This window comes from Xiphias gladius, chromosome 15, assembly GCF_016859285.1.
Source record: "Xiphias gladius isolate SHS-SW01 ecotype Sanya breed wild chromosome 15, ASM1685928v1, whole genome shotgun sequence".
Lineage (NCBI taxonomy): Eukaryota > Metazoa > Chordata > Actinopteri > Istiophoriformes > Xiphiidae > Xiphias > Xiphias gladius.
The window spans coordinates 31768100-31790146 of record NC_053414.1 but is presented as its reverse complement, the minus strand read 5'-3'; the positions used below and the strand labels follow the sequence as shown (position 1 = coordinate 31790146).

Genomic DNA, 22047 nt, shown 5'->3' with positions numbered 1-22047 from the left:
TTGATTGATAAATAAAAACTACTCAGCATTATTTTTCAAGACATCATCAATTTACCTTTAATGCCTAAAACCTTTAGAAAGTATTTTGTTTATGTTTTTTTTTCTTCTTCGTTGTATTCCTCCTACAAGTTGCTTTCGACTGCGCGACAGCCTTGCGCATACCCGGAAAAAAAATAACCCCACGTGTTGTGGGGCTGGTTGTACGGCTCACGTGCGCAGCAAAAGATTGCCACCGGAATTAAACCATATAACCTTCAAAATAAGATATAGGAATAATCTGCTGAGGGATGTAGAAACTTATATTTTGGTCTCAAAACATTAAAACGTTGTTTCGATGTGTAATTCCGTACTGAATAGTCATTTATAATGTGATATTAATTTTAGATTATAATAACATAAGAAGCATTTTTTGTTATTGTCTAATCACTGCCTATGTCTAACGAATGCGTTATGCAGGCTACTGCTGTGAAAAGGGAAAAATAAAATAAAATCGACTTTTACACAAATGTCCCTTAGTACAACGCCCCATAGTATATTTCGATTGTAGTTTATACTAGTGTATCGGTGGTTTGTAAACATCACAATCAACGAGGCTTGTATTTTGAACGTTGGTAACGGAAGTAGTCCGTTTCATTCGATGAAATCGACCTGGGTTCGGAGGTTTAATGAGGGTCTTCGTAGCACAGATTTGGTAGCTACACTAACGCACAGGTATTATTACAAACTCACTGTTGCTTTGTTTACAAACGGTTAATGGAATATGTTGGAAAAAAGTCGCGGCTTTTGAGGACGTGTCGTAAATTTAATTTAATGTCGATGATAGCCTTCGACTGACGCTAGCCTGCATGTAAATAACAATATTTTATATTTGTGCTATCAGTTTGCCGTTCGTTTCTCCGAATCGTCTGTCGTATTCGCTGGTATTTGTGTTTTTTTTCCTTTTTTTCTTTCTTTTTCAGAAATGATTTCCAATGCTGACATAATTTTGCAGTCAGTGGAGATTGATGGCAAATGTGGCAGATTGTTTTAATGGGACTTTTTTTAATATACATATATAAACCGAATTTATCCCTGTTTTTTTCCATACTGTATTGACCATAAAAGTTAATGTCCTGGAACGAGGAGATAACTTCGTTTCAGGGCATTAATTTTTATAGCAAGTCAAGTATTCCAAGTATCGGTACCATTTTGTAGAACCAAACAGTGCACCATCATATTGGATGGACGGATTGGATGAGGGATTCAGCTAAGTATTATTTTGGTTATAGATTATTTTGACAATGTATTCAATAATAGATTCATTGAATGGATTTCGTTCATAATTTTCCAGAGCCAAAGTTTTTTCTAATATAATACTTGGAAAATCAGATGATCTTGGCATTTTAGGAAATTAAACTGGCAAATATTTTGGCGTCTTTGCTTGAACTAATTATTTGTTTCAGCTGTATTGTAGTTATTCTAGATATCATTCTAGTTAATTTGTGCATCAATACAAGTTATACACATACAATATATACATTTATACGAAATTTTCAAACTAATTTGGTATCGTTGGTTGCTTAAGGGCCTTCACTAGCTTTTAAGATAACTCCAGTTACTACAGTTATCATTGCAGCCAAGCCAAGCTTCACTAGTGAGTCTAGCATGACCTTGTATCTCGGATTCAAATTTTTCAAACCTTTAGAATCTGGTTCTCCCTTTATTTGTACAAACCTCCATTAAAATGTAAAAGCTCAGTTAAAAGGCTATTTGATTTAATCGTACGTGCTGACATTACAGAACACCTACTGTCCTTAAGTGTTTAAAATATGTTTAACATTTCAGATGGATGAAAAACTATCCAAGCAAAATGGATTGACGTTACCAACACATCATGAGGAGGAGGAGGAGGAGATGGAGGTTACTGTGACAACACAACTAGAAAGTTTCATTGTAGCCCCTGTCAATGCAGTCCTACCATCAAATACGCAAACACATCAAGAGGAAAGAGGAGCTGTACATACAGACTCAACAGCAGCAACATTTCCTATAAACAGTGTGTGTAAAACAGGGGACTGTGATGACAATGCCTCAGAAGATTCAGACAGGTATTTACACACACATACACAACAATTTGACAAAAGGCTTGTTATTGATGTTTTTAGCCAAGCATGCTGGTTACCAATATTTTGCACCAATAGTTGTCTTTATTTTTGATGCCAGAATATTTATAAACAGGAAGCAGAAAAGAAACGAATGACTAATTCTGATGCTCTTCTGCTCCTTTTCTCAGTGACAGCTCTTCATCTTCCTCCTCATCATCTTCTTCTTCCTCATCCTCCTCTTCTCCCTCTGCCCCCGTATTTGAAGATGATGATGATGATGAGGGTTTCAGCCAACCAGCCCCCATCAAAACCAAAGATGAAGTTCTGCTTGAGGTTAGTCTGTGATCAAGTTTGTGTGTGTTTTAAAAGGAAAGCCAGGGATATTACTGTGCATTTTGTAATTCCTATTTTTCCTCCATGTCAAAGAGGACAGAAGGAAAATAATATAGTCTATCAGTGGATTGTATATATGAATCGCATATATACACTGGATCAATACCTGCGGGTCGACCGATTATCGACCTTGCCGATTATCGGAGCCAATATTCAGCATTTTATGATTATCGGAACCGCAATTTTTTTATCTGATTGCTGATAGAATAAATTAATTAAAAAATAAGCTACTTTGGCTCTGATACATTTCCCTCTCCCTGACTGTAGTCACCACTCTATAGTCTCAAGCAATGTCCAACCCACAGCACTATCTGATTGGTTACATGTCACGAGTACTAGCCTATCAGCACTGAAGGCTAGTGCCATAGATGAGCACAGGGGAAAACATTTGCAGACTGGAGCAGCACCGGTGAGTAAGTGGAGTTGTGTGTTGAAGGTAAGACAGCAAATATTGCCGAAGTTACAGTAACATCCCAATCCTCTACTCTGAAGTTGCAAAAACAGCACAATATTATGAACAAGCTCATTTGTTGTTCCAAGACACACTAATCAAGTGAGAGGGAGAGACAGAGGCCATCTCTAACTGCTAAGCTAAAGTTACTAGCAGATCTGAATATTGTTTAAACAACTCTGAAATTAGTGAGAAAGTCACTGAAAGAAGGAGAGAGCTATGAGTGCTTGAGCAGAACTAGTGTAAGTTTAAATGTAAAGCATGTAATTACCTGCTGTAATAAAGAAAATAGCAAATTTAACATGGTTGAGATGGAGGAGCAAAAAATGCTACCAGTAACACAAACGCTGGCAGCTAGAAATGAGACAGTACACTTACCAAAGCACGTCAGCATGTGAATTGGCGCTCACTACTGTTACTTAAAATAAATGTTACTCAAGTATAAGTAAAACTACTTGTGTAAAAATGTACTCTGAGTAAATGGCACTCCATCAACTTTTTAAAAAGGGGAAGGAGAGGGGTAAAACAATTTTATGTTGATGATGTTATATGATAAAAGTATTAGATTAATGAAGATCTTTTAGGCTATCAGGGGTATATACCAACAGGCATATATGCATCGGTATTTCAATGCATTTACACATTCCCAGGTTCCCGAAAACAACCAATTTATTCGAGTCAGGCACTTTGCAGTCTGTACATACAACTGATAATTACAAATCTACTATATATACTCAGTTAGCAGTTGATTAGGTACATCTAGCTAAAACTAATGCTGTCTAATACAACAGTCTTTCAGTAAATCCTCCATCGTGAAGGTGATAATGTTCAGTTTTTATTAAAAAACTTTTAGACAGGTGTTGATTCAACTGTATGATAATTTTGTAGGATGTAGTGTGTAGTGGTTTTCAACTATTGAGGTGTTTCTGTTATTTAGCCTAGCTTCATTGATATGAATGGAGTGGACAAAATAATAGAAACACCTGGACAATGCGGCGGGTGTCCATAGACTTTATCTAGCAGTAGTTTTGGAATTTGTGTTATTCTTAATTTTGACACCACGAATTTCATTTTTACTGCAAATGTATATTGGTTATTGGTCTCCTTAATTACTAATGATCGGTATTGGCCCTAAAAAAACATATCGGTCGACTCTTATCAGTAACATCCTGCTTTCCCTGCATTGTTCACCTGCTTGTCCAATGTAAAGAGTGTGGCTTTTTCCACTGGTCACAGACGGTGATGTTTGGGGATCGACCAGTTGTATTTCACCAATTTAATTCTAAACTACAATATTACACCTATTTCATAGACAGATGTGCAATATGAAAAGATTTAAAAATAATTGTATCAAATTATTTTGTACAGATTATATTAATACTTCCCCAACTCTCTGAAGAGCTACCAGACATTTTAGCCATTTACTGCAGATCATACTGCACCAAATCATGTGAAGAAATTAAAATATTTTTCCCAAAATTGTCAGGATGAAAAAAATGTAGGAGAAGGTGGCACAGAGCTTTTGTTTGCAGTTTTTTAATGCTATTGCCAAAACAATACCTAAGCTTCATTACCATTTCTAAAACTGTACTTTTAAAACCTAACCCTCACTCTTTCTTCATGTAACAAAAAAAGCCACAAGTTCTCAAATGTTAAAGAGGTACTGAACACTTAAACATGTTTTTTAAGCTGGAAGCTAAATTATATGACTGTACTGTGATGAATCACATCAGTGCTGGTGTTCATATTTTATAACTTTTAACTTATTTTCAAAGTTATAAAAATCAGCATTTCCTGGGTTGCAAATGACTCAATACACAATCTACTGTTTTAAATCATCCTGAACCTTGCAAGGCCAATGCTGACATAGAGTCAACTGTTTGGAACATATCTACGTCTTAAAATTTATATTAAAAAAAGAAGGTTCATGCCCTCTAAATCAGAGGTGGGTGGCCCATCTCCCCCAGCACCCATCCTTAAGTGAGAGTCTGTGAAACCGCGCTCATTTTCAAATATATATATTGATTGAAAGTCGTCATTCACAGTTTACGCTATTTTTTGCTAACGTTCTTACGTAGTAGTTTTCAGTTTTGATGCAGTGGTTTGGACTTGCGCATTTGACAGCTGTGAAAGCACCATGGGACTGCATTTTTTTCCCTTCAGACCCTCATATGGCTGGGTATTGGTTGCAGATGGCAGCAGGTCCCTTGATTGCAACACATAGCTATGTACATTTACAATAGATATTTTTCATGAGAGTGCTCTTTGTGTTGCTCTCCATTTTTCTCTGGCCTGGGGATGTCACTGAGCAACTCTTGCCTCGTACATTCACGCCCCCCGCCACCCTCTCAGCCCCTTGATCACTTTTTAGCATTCTTCAAAATTATGGAGTAGTAGGAGTTAGGCTCAGAGCTCGGTTGAAGTTACACTTTAAATTTTGACTAAAAACATGCAGCCTATTACGAACTTTATATAAATAAAATACAGTCAATAATTTGTAAAATGATGACTTAAACCAAGAACTATCGATCGAGCGATCAAAGAAAAAGTAATCAAGATTATAGGAATCTGATCAAACATTGGATGCCAGCTTTCACTGCGGAAACACTCAGTTACCAAAAAAATTATTAAGGATTAACACGGGACAAAATGGCGGGCTTAACATAAATTTCCCACACATCACACTAAAACGTTTCCCGGCAATATTTTGAAGTTGTGAGCTGTCGGTGGAAATGGATGAAATCACAAATTATTACCACAGGTAGGACAGTTTTCACTTACTGTAGCCCGCATTACTGACACTGAAAATCCTCAATTTCAGCTCTTTAGTATACTTAAAGTAGAACTTAAAACAGATCTTGTAGGTTTTATTTAAAAATAAGTAATTTTGTTTAAGGATTGGCCCATAAAGTAACCTGTTCGCTCCTGGGTCATTGCATCAGCGTGTGAATGAAGTCCCATCGACTTTCTGTTTGGGAAACGTCACACCATCCGCTATGAACAAAATAGCAGAAAGACGGGCACATCAACCCTTGCAAAAAGCATGCCACATGGTACTGTGGTAGTTATTTCATGTCATTTTTTCCACACATTGCCTGCATCAGCAAACAATGTTCAGTTGTCATTTTTAAGGTCTGAGCAATCACAGTTCACTACAGAGTACAGAAGCATCTTATCCGATATCATATTGTACACAATTTTTTGTCTAGTTTGTTTTCCTGTTAGCATGGTATCTCTAAACTTTATGAACAGATTCATTGGTAACTTCATCAGACCACAGGCTAAAATGTCACATTGTTTGTGTGTAGGAGCTGCCGGCAGTAGAGGAGGTGTGTGTATCGTTACCGGAAGATGCAGAACTGCAGCCTATAGGAAAAGTCTCCAGTATTATACAGCAGCTTGGTAAATATCCCCACACACTCACACTGAGGTCATGTCTCCACTTACTGTCTGATTTCTAAAGAACTGGAAAAACGTTTCACAAGTGCAGGCATTTTACCAGGCGTCTTTAATTGTTCTTTCTGTCTCTGCAGTTATCATCCAGTCTCTGAAAGACACACCCCCTCTGACTGATGACAGCATCATCTTTAGGTCTGATAGGCTGGCTTTGGGCAAGGTGGTTGGACTAGCAGAAACCCGGTTCTCTGTTCTCACTCTTTTCATATTTAGTCAATTTTTAGCATACAAAATCTCTGGATCATTGAATATGGTCTAACTCAAAGAAATAAAATAAACATTTTAGTCCAGCTTTGGTCCAAACCAAGTCAGACTTCAGAAAACTGCTTTCAAATAAGATTTAATCCAAGTGATTTTAACAATAAAGTCTGGAAAGCTACAATAACATTAGTAAATCCAATGGAGTCTAACTCTTGCAATGTCAGTCAGTAAGTAATCAGAAAAAAAACAACCCTTCACTATCAAAATGAATATTGTACAACAGACCTGCTAATAAATCTACCCTTACAGTGTTCAGTTTTGTCAGGACTGTGCCAGTAGGGTGTCAATTTTATTCCGTAATTTTGTAGGCCTTAGCTGTAGTGTTGTACTTGACTATGTTATACAGAATGTGTCTATAACAGGTTATACACTACCATTTAAATACATTTGTAAAGAAAATATTTCGAACCAAGAACCAAGAAAAATACTAGACAGCAAACTACTGAGCCAAAAGACTTTTTTCAAGCCCAAAACAATCTTGGACATTATATACTGTGCAATTTAATAGTTTCTCTTCAGATTTGTGGTTTACATCCCAGTGATTTTCTAGCCAGAGGCCTTCTCTGCTGACAATACTACACACTAATTTTTCTCTCTGGGTCCAGATGTCAACCTGTTTTGTTGCCCTAATGTTCTTTTCCCTTCACTGATCATAGCTAGGTCCAGTCTAGCACTGTTGGCAGTGCATTCATAGGTGCGCTGGTTTGCTGCTGGTGTGCAGGATCACGGGAAACATGATTATAGTGCGAAGGAAGAGAAATGTGCAGCACAGCCATTCAAAGAAGGACATTTAGGTTATATCTTTCTTTGAAAAAACGCTCTATGTAATTTTATCTACTCTTTTTTTCATCAACGAAAATATAGAGAGAGTTTGCTAGTTAGTATTTTTTAAAACTACATTTTAGTCTTGTCTTTTTTCGTCAACGGTATTGCATGTTGATATAGTCACAGTTAGTGTTTAAAGATGTCGGTGCTATCTTGTCATCTACTCATCTTACTTGTGGAAAAAAAGGTGTTTTATCTGTTTGTTTGTTTGGTTTTTTTTTTTTTTTTTTTTTTGGTGACCTGTTGGTTTCCACATGGCAATAATGGTCTGTTGTGTGCATGTGCCAGGTGTTTGAGGTGTTTGGTCCAGTGTCCAGTCCGCTGTATATTTTACGTTTGAACTCTGTGGAGCAGATAAGCAGCAAGGGGCTGATAGAGGGACTGACTGTTTATTACGCACCGGCCATCAAAGAGTACACAGGATACATCCTCACACAACAGCTTAGACTGTAAGTAAACAAGCACCACACACACAACCACGTATATATATGTGTATGTGTGTGTATGGGTATATATACATGTGTGTATATATATGTGTGTGTTTATGGGTCTATGTATATATGTGTGTGTATGTGTGTGTATGTATATACTTTAATATTCTCTCTCTCTCTCTCTCTCTCTCTCTCTCTCTCTCTCATTCATATATATATATATATATATATATATATATATATATATATATATATAAAAGACCAATATTATAATTAGAAATAAGGTTTGTTTGTTGATTAATTGTCACCTCTGATGTGATGGATTGATATTTATTTGTGACCAAACGTGGCCAGAATGTAATTGCGAAAATGCTTTTTTTCCAGTTTAAAGGGATCTGATGCATCCTGGAAAAACGATCAAGAACCACCAGAAGAGGTGAGCACAAAAAGAATTGATCATTTGAAATGATAGGTACAATAGTTTTAGTTTCATCAAGGAAGCATTTCTCAGAAACCTTGTTTCTTTTTCTTCCCTGCTCTACTGATGTCTTTCGGCTCAGTGTGCAGAGGGATGAACACAGATGCAATGACGTTTTAATCTTTTTTTTTTTTTTTTTTTTTTTCTTAATTGAGCCTGTTTTATAATCTCCTAAATCCATTCTCCCTGACATCCTTTTGCATTAAGGTGAATGGAGTTGTGCAAATGCTTCTCTTCCACCTGCTCAGATCCCGTCGTATTGCAGTTCTCTAGGCTTTTGTTGGCTGAGATGCCCAAAAAGACCTCTTCCCACATAGAAAACACTTTCATGCATCATGGTCCAACATTAACGTTTTTATTGGTTTTGCTGGCCTCATTAGGCCAACAGCCCAGAGAGCCACTACTGTGCCACAGACAAAGTTTTGTGCATATGAGCTTTTTGTAAATATAACTAAATACAGTGCAGTAGATTTCCCCATTAATTTAGTGTTGTGGATAAAAACACGATACACCATAAAACACAGCACAGTTTTCTTTAGGATCCTCACGTGTGTTTACTGAAATTATGTATAATTTCACATTTTAGATTTTACAGCAAAATACGTTATCCAGTGTCAGAATGAAATGCTTTCATATAGTGAAATAAACAACTAGACATAAAATGTGCGCTTGACAAAATTATTGGCATTGATGAATTTAAATTAGCTCCTCAAACAAAATAAAAAACAAAAAAGACTCACCTGTGCTTAATTTTCAGTGTACACATGACCTGAATTAACTAATGAATGATGGTTTTACTGCATAAAAAGGGGCATGTTTCCAGTTTCTTTTTCACAATAGCAAAGATGAGAGCTGTCTGAGACCATTAGAAACGCTGGTATTATGCAAAAAGCATAACAATTCCAATAGCTACAAGGCAAACGCCAAAGATCTTGATATCCCTGTTTCAACAGTTTTTAATGTTATCAAGAGGTTTCACATGCATAAAACTGTTACGAGGCTTCCAGGATGTGTTGCTAAGAAGAAACTCAATGAGAGATCTCTGCAGAGGTTGATGCGGATTGTTGAGAAGCCACTATGCAAGGCATCTAAATAGCTTCAGGCTGACCTGGTGCAATCTTGAGTGGTGCTTCCAGCCTATACCATGCACCACACATAAACCAAGTAGGGATTGATGGGCAAAGGCAAAGGAAGACACCACTATTGAAAGAAAGGCACAAAAAGGCAAGACTAATGTTTTCAAAAACTTTCATACATAAGCCACAGTCTTCCTGGAATAACATTCTATAGACAGATGAAACCTAAGTAGAGCTCTTAAAGAATGTAGTATAAAGCCCATTAGGAAAAGAACAACCTAAGTACAGTAAAACATGGTGGAGGTTCTATCATTCTGCTGGGTTACTTGCTGCCTCTGGTACTGGAGTCATTGTATGTACCAAAGGAACGCTGAAATCAGAAGTTTACCAAGGCATTTTAGAGCGAAATGTGTTATCCAGTGTCAGAAAACTAGGCTTGAGTCGAAGGTTTTGGGTCCTTCAGCAGGACAGTGACCCAATGCACACATCAAGCAGGACACAAGAATGGTTGAAAGGGAAAATATGGACTGTTTTAAACTGGACAACAATGAGTCCCGACCTAAATCCCATTGAAAACATTAGGAGAGAGTTCATATCTGGCATTGCAAAAGGGACTCCTGCAAACTTAAGAGCTTGACCCATTAGCAATGGAAGTGTGGCAGAAGCTACCAAGCAGAAGGGTGCAAGAAGCTTCTAGAAACATTTAGAGGCTGTCGTTGTTGTTCTGCAACCAAATATTAGCAAAGAGTGCCAATAATTACGTCTGGGGTACATTTTGTACAAAATTGGTTAATTTGCATTTATTTCTGAAGATATTCAAAATTCTGTACTTAAAATTCAGGGTTCCCAATAATTTCAACCAGGACTGTAAGGGCATCTCAAAAGTCAAGAGTCATGAATGATGGTGAGGACATTTAAATGGTAAATGGACTACACTTACATAGTGCTTTTCTGGTCTTATTGACCACTCAAAGCGCTTTACACTACTGCCACATTCAACTATCCACACATACATTCACACACTGATGATACATTGGGGGCAGTTTGAAGTTCAGTATCTTGCCCAAGGACACTTCAGCATGCAGACTGGAGGAGCTGGGCTTGAACCACTGACCTTCTGTGGACGACCCACTCTACCTCCTGGGCAATAGCCATTTAATGGTGGACTGTGTGATCCTTTTTAAAGTGGGCAGAGGTATTAAACAGGGATCAGTGATGCTGTATGCAATTTCACTTGTACTAATTTTCCACATAATAGGCAGCACTGTAAAAGCTTTTACTGTATTCAGTTTTGACAGTTTCATTGTGTCATCAACCTATGCTGATGATGTCATTGTCTTTGTAAACAACCAGAGAGATGTAAACACACTGGAGAACATTGTTGAAAGCTTGGGAGTCGTTTCTGCTGCAATGATCAACTGGAGGCCTTAGCATTACGAAACTGGAATAGTCCCTAGAAAACAGTCTTCCTGTTTTACGTTCTAAATTACCTGGGGGTTTATGTAGGGAATGAACAGTTAACTTAAAAAAAATGGGAAGCGAAAATTGAGCTAACGGCTCAGGGCTAGACACAGCACTGTTTTCAACTGACTGAGGTTGTTTAAAGCTAAGTAGTTAGCCTACTTTTTATCAGGGACCTTTTAAATCATAGAAACTGTTCTAATGGTCTAAGATTAAGCCCACAGACTTTGTTTTGGCTGTTGGAACAGCCTTTAATTAACAGGGCAAAACTGGACATGGAGATCAGCAACAGTTTATACAAAACCTCCACTAATAAAACGTGCTGACCTCCAGTGGAGGATTCTGCTCAGCGCTATCGTTGCCAGTGCTTTTATTTCTGTCCTGAATCCTGTGGCCTCAAACAAATTTCCTTTTCGTGCTTTGATTGAGACAATTTTTCACTGTTTTTTAGAGTGTAACAGACTTGACAGCTTCTTCACTTCTGTAATTCGTGTTCTTGACCAGTTTGGTGAAAACTTTTCAGGAACTAGTTTTATTTTGTGTCATAAAAAGACTAACTGTGTGAACTGCTAAAATTTCTGTAAACTTGCTGTATATGTCAGCAGGAAAAATAAAATGGTGGACAGGGGGCTACTTCAGTGTTGCACTGTAACATTAGGACTATACTGTGGCTGGAGCCCAGGTTTTATCAAACCTTGGAACAGCAGTAGTGTTACAGGGACATTATTTGCACTGTAAAAGATGAGGATATTCAGCTTGCAGATACTTTTATTGAAGGCTGATTTAGATAATGTATTCTTTAAAAAAACACTTTTACTACTTTATTATAAATACTGTGTCTTACTAATATGTATTTTAATGTAAATTTGTACTAAATATGTAAAAATAAAATAATTTTGTAAGAAAAAAAAACAATCTTTCTTTCTGCATGTCTGTCTGTCTCTCTCTCTCTCTCTCTCTCTCTCTCGTGCTTTCGCTTTCGCTCTCTCTCCAGGCTTTAGATTATAGTGATGATGAGAAAGAACAGCAGGCAAAGAGGACGGTGAAAAACTCCAAAAAGAGGCGGGACAATAATAATAAAGGTACTTAAAAGCACACGCTGTTCATGTATTTTCTGTATGCCTGAATGAAGATAATACACTGAAAACAGCTTTAGTCTAGGACTAGCCTTAATCCCTGCAAGAATTAATCTCTGTCGAAATGTAAATTTAAAATGTTTATAAAACCTTAAAACCATCCAATCTGGAAGAACTCAAAAGTTGAAAGTGTTTCCAGTACAATATGACACACATTCATCTGTCCTGTTTTTCTTACATTACTTCATCTTTTAGATGCAGATAATCCTGCCCACATCACCCAGAACACCTTGCAGCAGCAGCAGCAGCAGCAGCAGCAGCAGCAGCAGCAGCATGATGTCAGGGGTTTCCCACCAAGACATATGGGGCCTGCATTCAGGCAGCAGAACACGAGGAACAAACAGCCACTGTTCAGACACACACACCCACCATATAGACACACAGATGTGCCTTCCATGTATCCCCCACCTCTCTGCCCCTACCCTCCTCCACCTCCTCACCATTTTCCCCCACCCAACTTCCCTCTCTACCCTCCTCCTCCATCTTTCTTCAATCCATCTTTCTCCCCTCTTCTCTGGCCACCAAAGTGTGTCCCCTTCTCTGAGCTTCCTCCTCCTCCACCTCCCCCTCCTCCTCCACCTCAGTGATGCTCACAAACTCTGTATGTGTACACACCTGGCAGAGTTCCTTTTGGCAAGTTTATGTTTTGGTTTAATCTTGTTTGAAGAATATGTCATCTGTTTGTAGACTGTCAGACTGGACAGCTGGACAAATCATCTACATGTATCAGTCACCAGCTTTGCTTGTTAGCAGTGTTTATTAGGCTGTGCAGTCACTGATTATAAAAAGTGCTAATGTGCTGTGAGCAAACCACATACTCTGCCACTGTTGTGTTTTTAAGTTTTAAACATTATTTTAGATTTTATTTTTCTCACAGCTACAGACATTTTTCACAATCTAAACCTCCTGTGGGAATAGGGAAAGTAGCCCCTGGTCAAAATGGAATTTTTATTTTGGCATATTCCAAGTAAATGTGACCATTGTCTTAGACACAGTTGTGTCAAATTACATGCCATTACTTGCCACTTACACCTTGTTCACACATACTTATTGAAAAACTGGAGAGGCATTGTGAAGTGAACCTCCAACAACATGTTGAAACCACCCACTGCAATTTAAGACTCAAAAGGCACCCATAGGGGAGTTGAGAAATATTAAACTTTATGCAAATGTCTTGCAGACAACAAATGACACTTGTTTTGATTTCCTCATGGGACACTAGCAAATTGTTTTTTTTTCTTCTCTAACTGAACTGCATAAAAGAACTTCAAACAAAAGGGTGAAAAAGTTGATTGTCTCAGTAAAATTGTACCATAACGAATCAGGAAGCCATTGAATGAGCTATTGGGACACATGTAAGAAAAACACCAAGTGGAAACACATTGCTTGGAAATGAACTAGTTCCTCTTGCACCAGTATTATGGCGTCATGAAAAAATAACTGTCCAATAGTATTTATGTTTGTAATTTACCTGCTCATCATGTAAGAAACGAGGGGGGCTCCCATTTAAAGTCAATGTGTGACAAGGCGAAAGCTTTACAGATGCTATCGTTTTTCCTGATTTCACTTTCTGAGATAATGCCAGTGTCCAATGGACTCGAAAATAAATGTTTGAATGTCAGTTTTAAGCACCTGAAATAACATCTGAGAGTCACATGGCTGATTTTGGTGAGATTATGTGACAGCCAAATTGACCAACAGGAAATTTATGGAAGCTTGGTGAATTTCTAAACATTTGTATACGTTTTTAAACTCCACTTCAAGGCAGAATTATGTGCATTCTAAGCACATTATGTGTGTATGACAAGCGTTACCATCTGTATATCAAAGGAAATCACAATCAGCTTGTTGTGCATCATGGTGCACTTAGAGCAACACGCTTCCTTCACACTTATGGCCAAGTTTATTTATGAGCCTTGTATCCACACATTGGACATTTATTTCCCTTTAGTGATACTTGCATTCATTTGGTGTTTGCATAAAATTGATCATTTGAGAAACAAAATAATGTTATGCAGACACAGATTTTTATTTTCTTATTTCATTAAGATTGTGCTGCAGATTTTAATTTCAAATATAGACTTACTGTATGTTCCTTATCTTTAGTTGCTAAATGACTGAAATAGCACAGTTAACTTTGAAAGAAAGCAGAAAAATATTTTCTTTAGTCTTACATTTAAGGTGTAAATAATACACAAAACAGTTCTACTGATGGGAAAGTTATAGTCTATATAATGCTGTAGTTACAGCTCTATACTCAGGCTTCATTCTTTAAATGTATTCCAGTGTTTTGGTCCTGTCTCATCTGTAAGTTCTTGTTCCCTACACACAGTCATGTCCTGCAGAGAATGGAAGAGCAATATGATATGATTTTTAGGCCTGAGGAAATGGACTGTGGAAAGGAACAGCTGTTCAGTCTGAATTCAGTTACAGCTACATCTTCTCTAGACCTCCTGGACATATGCTCCTATATTTTTATTTTATTTTATTTTATTTTACTAATATTCTTTGTAAATGTTAACATTTGCACCATTTCAAGAACTGCACCAATGGCAAATAAATGTGTCTGTGAAAGTTGCATGTTAGTGTTTTGAGCCACACTTTTCTTGTGTAAAATGTTTTTGTCGTACTGTTGTGTAAAGCTGCTGCTGTGTTCAGTCTCTTTCACAACCTTTTCTTGACAGAACATTTCTACACTCTGAGTGAAACTGGAATCTGGATTTAAATACTGTAACAGTGAGGCTATGACAAATTGCCAGTTGGGTAACCCAGAATGACAACATGTTTTGATTTGATTGGCTTACCATGACATCAGTCAAATGCCAAAATACAGTTTAACACTTACATTTAACATAAATGAAAACTGAATTTAAATTTTTGAATGATTTTACTTTAATAAATACTCAGTTGTCAGTTTATTAGGTGCACCTTGGCAAATTTAGTAAAGTCTGATCCAACTGTCCTGCAATATATTTAAACTTCATATAATGTACAGTTTTTGTTAACAGTTTGAGATGTGTTGATTCAACTGTGTGGTCATTTTGGAGGATGCAGGTTGTGATGCTTTTTCTGTTATTTAGCCTAACCTCACTGATATAAATGAAGGTAGGCTAATTTATATCCATTAGTGTAATGCTGTACAATACAGCAGCATCAGAGACTACATCCTCTGAAACGACCATACAGTTGAATCAGCACCTCTCTAAAACTGTTTCAAATAGACTGGCACTCAGTAAAGTACATCTCTCTGCCAAGGTGAAAAATGCCCTATCTGACAATGTTAAGGAAAGTGATATAAAAAATGGCTTGGTCAGCCCTGTTAACTGGATCTTCCCCAAAAAGAAATGGGTTCTTCCCTGGCCCAGTCAACATTGCTCTACCAAGTTTGGTGCAATTTGGTTCAGTACATTTTGTGTTATCCTGCTGACAAACAAACCACCAAACAGATACAGGTGAGAAGATAACTTCCTTGGCAGAGGTATTAAAAACTGAACATTAGAAATGTCCTGGAGGTAGGAATCAGGCCTGTAAATTAGACTGCAACTTAGTGCAGTCAGCCCTGGACTTCCATAAACAGAAGGCCAGATGATGAAATTTCATAAAATCTAAGAAGGTCTAAGTCTAATGTAAATCATAAACACTATGCATGCAATCTAAAATTATATGTATTTTTATACAATATTCTTCAAATTGCACAAAATGAGCTATAAATCTAGTGGCACTTCTGGAGCTGCTTCCCTTTTTTGAATTTCCAATTCCCGTCTTTTTTTTTTCATATGAAAATGGTAAAAATTTATATTTTATCCTGATGACTTTATAAAAACCTTTTTAAAGGTCCTATGGGAACTATGGGACACCTAACCAAACCAAACTCTAAACAAATAACAAGTCCCAATTGTCCGTTTAGGCTGAAACATTGGATGAGATAACACTTCCTCTGACACAAGATAGGAGGGCCAGTCACAGGAAAAGGTGGAGTGGAAATACTGCACACCATCAGACATAAAACACACCTTTTCACTGTATGTGCATAAGCATGGCTGTCTTTCATTCGAGTGAGTCTGATAACAACTTTGAAATTGGTGAATATCAGCAATTCCCCAAATCTGAACATGAGGATGCCGCTACAGAGAGAACTGAAAAACAAAGTAAGTGATCAGGGACATAGGAGATTAAGTGCTTTTGTGTTTTTATTGCACAGTATAAAACAAGAATATTAACATTTGGCTTAGTGTATTTAGGTGTTGGGTGGGTAACAGGGCGCGAATCCAACTAATAAGATGTTTTCTTTGTGTGTCTCTGTGTGTTTCTGTACAGAGTTAAGACATCTCAGTGTGATTCTGCTGAGTTTTGGGCTGCTGTGTGTTCTTCAAGTGATTCTTAACATCTCTCTTAGACTTGCTCTGAGTGAGCCGACTGATAAAGGTAGATAGACACTAGACTGCAGTTCCTCTCAGCTCTAATCAGTGTTTGAGCATGATATAGCTCATTGTTTTGGCTTTACAGCCCATGACATTGCCGTTTTGGATTTGTCTCATCTCTCTCATCAACATCTGGCAAACCAAACAAGCTCATGACAGACAGACAAAGGTAGTGGCTAGGTGGTGAACATCATGGAGCATTTAGCACCTAAAGACAAATTTTTCCGTGGAGCTGATTGAGATCAAACCATGGCTAAAACGAGAGTGAATATTGGACTTGCATTAATCAGGTAGACACAACTCTTTAAATAAATGTTGCTCTGTGTCTGTTGGATGTATAAAGAGACAACTGTTTGCTAATATTTTAGCACACAGTTGTAGGCTAACAACTTTATAAGGTGGTAATATATATTTAAAGTATTATTAAATGACTTTTTAAAATTTATTTATTTTTTGCCATTTGAGGGCAGTGGATCAAGTCATATTTGCACTGATATAAGTATGTAGAGGTATATTGAATGCCATTTCAGTCAAAATTAAATAAATACATAAATATGCTTATGAAATAAATAAATATGGCTGAAATAAATAAATGGGGCAAAAGATATATGAATAAATATAAATATAGAAGTTTTTCAAAGGACTACTGTTATTTATTTCAGGGGATTTTTATTTCATAATGCCACATTTATTTCCTTCTTTTTATTTCCATCAGTTATACTCACATGGACAGGGCGTGGTTCTCTCTCAGATTCATACCAGTAGATCTCAATGGCTGGTCACGCATAAATAGTCAATACGGTTTGTCTCGGCTCTTGCTGTTTTCTACTAAGTGGTACATTGAAACTTGTGGGACGATGCTTCACTCATTTACCTTTTACACACTTTGGAGATCAAACTGTGTAAAAGGAAGGAGAGGAGGTGGAACCAGCCCCGATGACTTTCAAAGTAAACACACAGACTGACCGCTGCGCAGACATTCATTTTCAGTAAGTTAAGTTAAGTTATGTGTGTGTTTGTGGTCTGGTTGTGTGCATGACTTTATAGTGTTTTCCTACCCAGCCAAACAGCATTTAAATAGTTTACCTGCCAAAAAGCATAGCTAACTTCACAGTAGGAAAAGCACAGGTGTAAATAATAAAATTGTGGTTGATCTCGATTTAGATGCTTGTATCATTCATGTTGGCTCACTGTCACATTGTCATGGCTTACTGGGACATTTGAATAGAACAGAGCCATATGTTATTAGTAACACCTTTGCTTTTCCTACCAGGATTAGTAAAATGTCTGTTTTTCATAACAGACATAAGTTAGAGTGACATGGGATATTGTAATTATAACAGCAACAGTGGTAGTTGTTGCAGTGTTACACTGTATATAATATTATTAAAATCTACATACACTGAGATTATGAATAGTTTGGGGAAAAGAATGAGTGATCATTTTCACTCATTTCAACTTTTTTTTAATAATTGCAATTTTCAGGCCTCAAATGGACAAATCTGATTCAGCTCTACAGTCTTTTTTCTTGTGTGGCATGTAAAAGAGCAGCTGATTTGAATCCAGAGGTTAAGTAATGTCTTCAGACTCCACCCAAGACCTGATCTGGGGTTGTGTCAGGGTAAACAAATGTGAGGTGACTGTACACCAAATGGGGAAAAACATGACAATCCATACCCTTGGCAAAATTAACAATCCATCTAATCAATAACAAAAAACTCCAGGCCTTACTAATAGGCCTGGAGTTTTTTGTCCATTCATAGTATATATACTGTTTAAGACACTAACATTGTGCGTAAAACACTGAACACCACAATTATGTAGTCGTACTTAAAAGGGTTGGTTCACATTACAAAAGAAAGACATTTTCCTCTAGTTACCTTTAGTGGTATCATAGTTATTATAATACAATATAATTTATAATGTAAAGTTGTGTATATGTGTGTGTATATATATATAATTATTATTATTATATTATAGTTATATCATCTAGTGGTATTTTTTTTTATTTTATTTGCTCAGGTTTGGCGATATCAGTCTGAAATATTTGTCTCCAACCTCGACAATGGAGGAGAATAGAATTTTATTGTTGACAGCATTGAAAAATGATCTTTCAAAAATTTACAGAAACAATTCTTCCAATAAACAGCATTACACTGTAAAATCCACAGTCCTAACTATTAACAGTTTTCACTAAAACTTCTTTCTATCAGAGGTAACACTTTGCATAGGTCTGTAGTTTTCTATAATTTGTGATATGTAACCTTGGTACTTATTGGTAATTGGTACTAAATGTAGGGAAAATGGATACAGTAAGTGCGTTTTCAACTACCTGTTTTTAAGATTTCATGCCCATGACAGCTGTGGCCAGACACATTATGTTTTTGGATTATCCATATGTCCATACGTCTGTACATCCATACATCCATTAATCCATACATCCATTCATTCCATTCTCTTGAACACAATATCTCAGGAACGCCTTGAGGGAATTTCTTCAAAGTTGGTCAAACGTCTAATTGGACTCAAGGATGAGCTTATTAGAATTTGGTGGTTAAAGGTCAATTTCAATGTGACCTGACAAAACATGTTTTGGCCATAACTCAAGAATTCATACGCTAATTATGACAAAATTTAACAATAATGTCTAAAAGGATAAAATGAAGTGATGACATTTTACATCCAAAAGGTCAAAGGTCAACTTCACTGTGAAATCAGAATGTTCTGCAAATACACTTAATACCTTTTATTAAGTCCTTCAAAGTCCTCACTTCATATATTATAAGAGTCTGGACAGACATAGATGCAAACTACAATTTGGCTAGTTGTCGGAGGCATACAACTGCAAGGTGATAATTCTAGTTATCTGTATTTTCAATTTGCACATGTGTAGAAAAGCAATAAATCTGAAAAAAAAAGAAAAGTTGGTGTATCGATAAAAACAAAATATGACAGTGAACTGAAAACAGATTTAGTGAATAAATGCTGACGTACATGAAGCAATCTTACTTATTTGCCACTCGTCACTTCCAACGAAGAGATGAAAACATCTGCATGAAGCGATCGGGAGACTCTAACCGTCGTTTCCATTACGTTTTCCACATGGTTTCCATTGTTTGTTCTTTGACTGGAGCTTTCCAAATTAATTCATCTCTTCTGCAATGGTTTAATGGCACCCGACTGGACATTTGATACCACCAACTGTTAATCTCAATGAACCAGCTCCTAATATTCACAAAGCAGTAGTGGATGGAAACTGCATTAATTCTTATTTTCTTTTGCTGATTTTCTGGAAATTTGATTAAAATTTACAATATGTTTGGATGGAAACTTGGCTGATGTTCAGTTGGTACGTTTCCAATTAATTAATTAACAATTAACAAATTAATCAATTGCTAGCATAACCTTGAGCCATGGTTCCCAACTTTTGTTGCTTGTGACTCCCTAATATGAGGCAATATCTCATTGCATCCCCTAAGTCACATATCTATAAATTGTGGTCAGTCAGAGTGATTTTCCCCTCTCATATTGGTTCATTGGAATAATTTTTAGAGGCCTGAAAAGGTGAAACTAGTATTTCACAATAAATAAGCAAAAAAACAAAAAACAAGTAACCTTGTAACCCACTAGGAGGAACTCTGAGACAGTGACTGTTTATAAACTAAACACAAGTAACTAAGCTCAAATAACTGTCTCACAAATTATTCTCTATTTTCCTCATATTTTATAAAGAATTACATAGGTCTTTACGTAGCGTTGTAACATATTGTGTTGACTTGCAGCATCCTGTTCTCTGTTGCATCATGATGTTCTGCTCTGTGGTGCATGTTCTGTATTGTGACACATTACGTTGGTGTGTCAAGGTGAGACAGAGGAAGACAGCTGTCCACAGAGCTGGCTGATGTTTGGCTCCAGTTGTTACTACATCTCCTCACAGAGGAGGAGCTGGGATGACAGCCGGCAGGACTGTGTGCAGAGATATGCTGACCTGGCCATCATCAGCAGCAAACAGGAACAGGTACCTTTATACTCCCGTACCTTTGCATATTTTCAGCTTTGCTCTGGACATTTCTTATTTAATCTGAGAAACCATCTTAAGTGTATCTGGAAAAAAATAGCCTGGGAGTGCCAAGAGAACAGGATGATGACTTGTTAGCTCATTATTTTACTGTAGATCATTGCTACAGATTTTGTATGGGAAAAGACAGGAAATCTGGCTTTTATGCATTTATATATGAACACTGAAAAAGTTTAAAAATACATAGAACCTATTGTTTATGAGGATGTTGGTTCATAACAGGCCTTCCTCACTGGACTCACAATGGCAGCATGGGTCGGTATGACTGACAGGGCGGTCGAAGGCACTTGGATATGGGTGGATGGAACACCAGTGAACAAAGACGGGTGAGACAGCTCATACTTTATGGAATCTCACCCACTGATACTATATACCAATGAGTATTGGCCAAATTCAATCACCAGTTCAGAGGATTCCTAATAATTATCTGAATTCTGCACTGAACCCACAAGTGTGCAAACCACTGAACTGTCTTGGTCTCAGTCTCAGTCCGTCCTCTACTTCATTTTTTTTTTTTTTTTGGATCCAGCATCTGTTGAAGCTCTACATTCTGATTCTATGTTTTTGGCCCTGTCCTCCACAGCCGGCCCCCTGCCCTCATAATTTTCCATGTGGTTGACAGAACATAAGGAAATAAACAAATCAGGTTTAATGATGACAATTAAAGACTACATGGGCCTGAAAGGAATATACACAGTCCTCAGATTAATATTTGTAAAAATCTGTATGGTTTTTTTATTCACAGAGCTGCAACAGAAAATATGTGCCACATATCAACTGAGATGAGAAGCAAAGCTTATAATTTGGTGATAGGCAACACATGAACAGAACTTTTTTCAATCTCAAAACCAGTAGTAGCAGTAAATGCACTAAATAACAAGATCTAACTATACCAGTCAAATTGTCCCACTGTCATGTTGATTTGAACAGTGCCCTCAGTGACAGCATGCTTTGTTCTGTGTGTAGTCTGCAGTGGGCAAATGGACAGCCTGATGGAGCGTTTGGAGGAGAAGACTGTGGTGAGCTTCGTACAATGATTAATTTCATTGGCTTGAATGACTATAACTGTAGCACCAGGAACCAGTGGATCTGTGAGAAAACATTATGGCAGCTTTAACTGTGTGTATGTGTGTCCTGCTCCTTCACCTTCCTTTGCTGTAATTGGACTGCTGTTTGAATCGTATTTGTACTTGATGTAAAAATAAAACAGAACATCAGAACCATAGAGTAGCCAATAAGAATTCTTTGTTGAACAATAAGGTAATGTTATTAACCAAGTGATGACATTTTACAAAACGATGACTTAGTGATGAAACCTCAAGGTTCAAGTCTGGAAAAAGATGATTCAACAGCCTGCTTGGAGTTTGTAAAACAGCACTTAAAGGACTCTGAAAGCATGAGGGAAAATATTCAATGGTCTGATGAGACAAAAATTGAACCTTTTGGGCAGAGCTCCAAACACTATCACTAGTGAACACCAGTGCTGATCACCTGAT

General features: G+C 37.1%; 2 protein-coding genes across 5 annotated transcripts; both read left to right on the top strand.

Annotated features, from left to right (window-relative positions):
• The first annotated feature begins 594 nt into the window (after positions 1-594).
• On the top strand, positions 595-14618 carry LOC120800506 (H/ACA ribonucleoprotein complex non-core subunit NAF1-like). 4 transcript variants are annotated; one of them, XM_040146652.1, is made up of 10 exons: positions 595-711; positions 1825-2087; positions 2273-2417; positions 6237-6330; positions 6462-6544; positions 7759-7919; positions 8286-8337; positions 11911-11998; positions 12248-12437; positions 12568-14618. In XM_040146652.1, exons 2-10 carry the CDS (start codon positions 1825-1827, stop codon positions 12737-12739), a joined length of 1248 nt encoding a protein of 415 aa, XP_040002586.1. In that variant the 5' UTR covers positions 595-711; the 3' UTR covers positions 12740-14618. The 4 variants fall into 4 exon arrangements, with proteins under 4 accessions (XP_040002586.1, XP_040002587.1, XP_040002585.1 ...); XM_040146653.1 differs by having other exon boundaries at positions 7825-7919; positions 12248-12750; XM_040146651.1 differs by having other exon boundaries at positions 12248-12750.
• Positions 14619-16088: 1470 nt separating this feature from the next.
• Positions 16089-21755, top strand: LOC120799639 (CD209 antigen-like protein E). Its single transcript, XM_040144860.1, has 5 exons — positions 16089-16200; positions 16370-16477; positions 20337-20491; positions 20774-20877; positions 21518-21755. Exons 1-5 carry the CDS (start codon positions 16089-16091, stop codon positions 21666-21668), a joined length of 630 nt encoding a protein of 209 aa, XP_040000794.1. The 3' UTR covers positions 21669-21755.
• Positions 21756-22047: the final 292 nt, after the last annotated feature.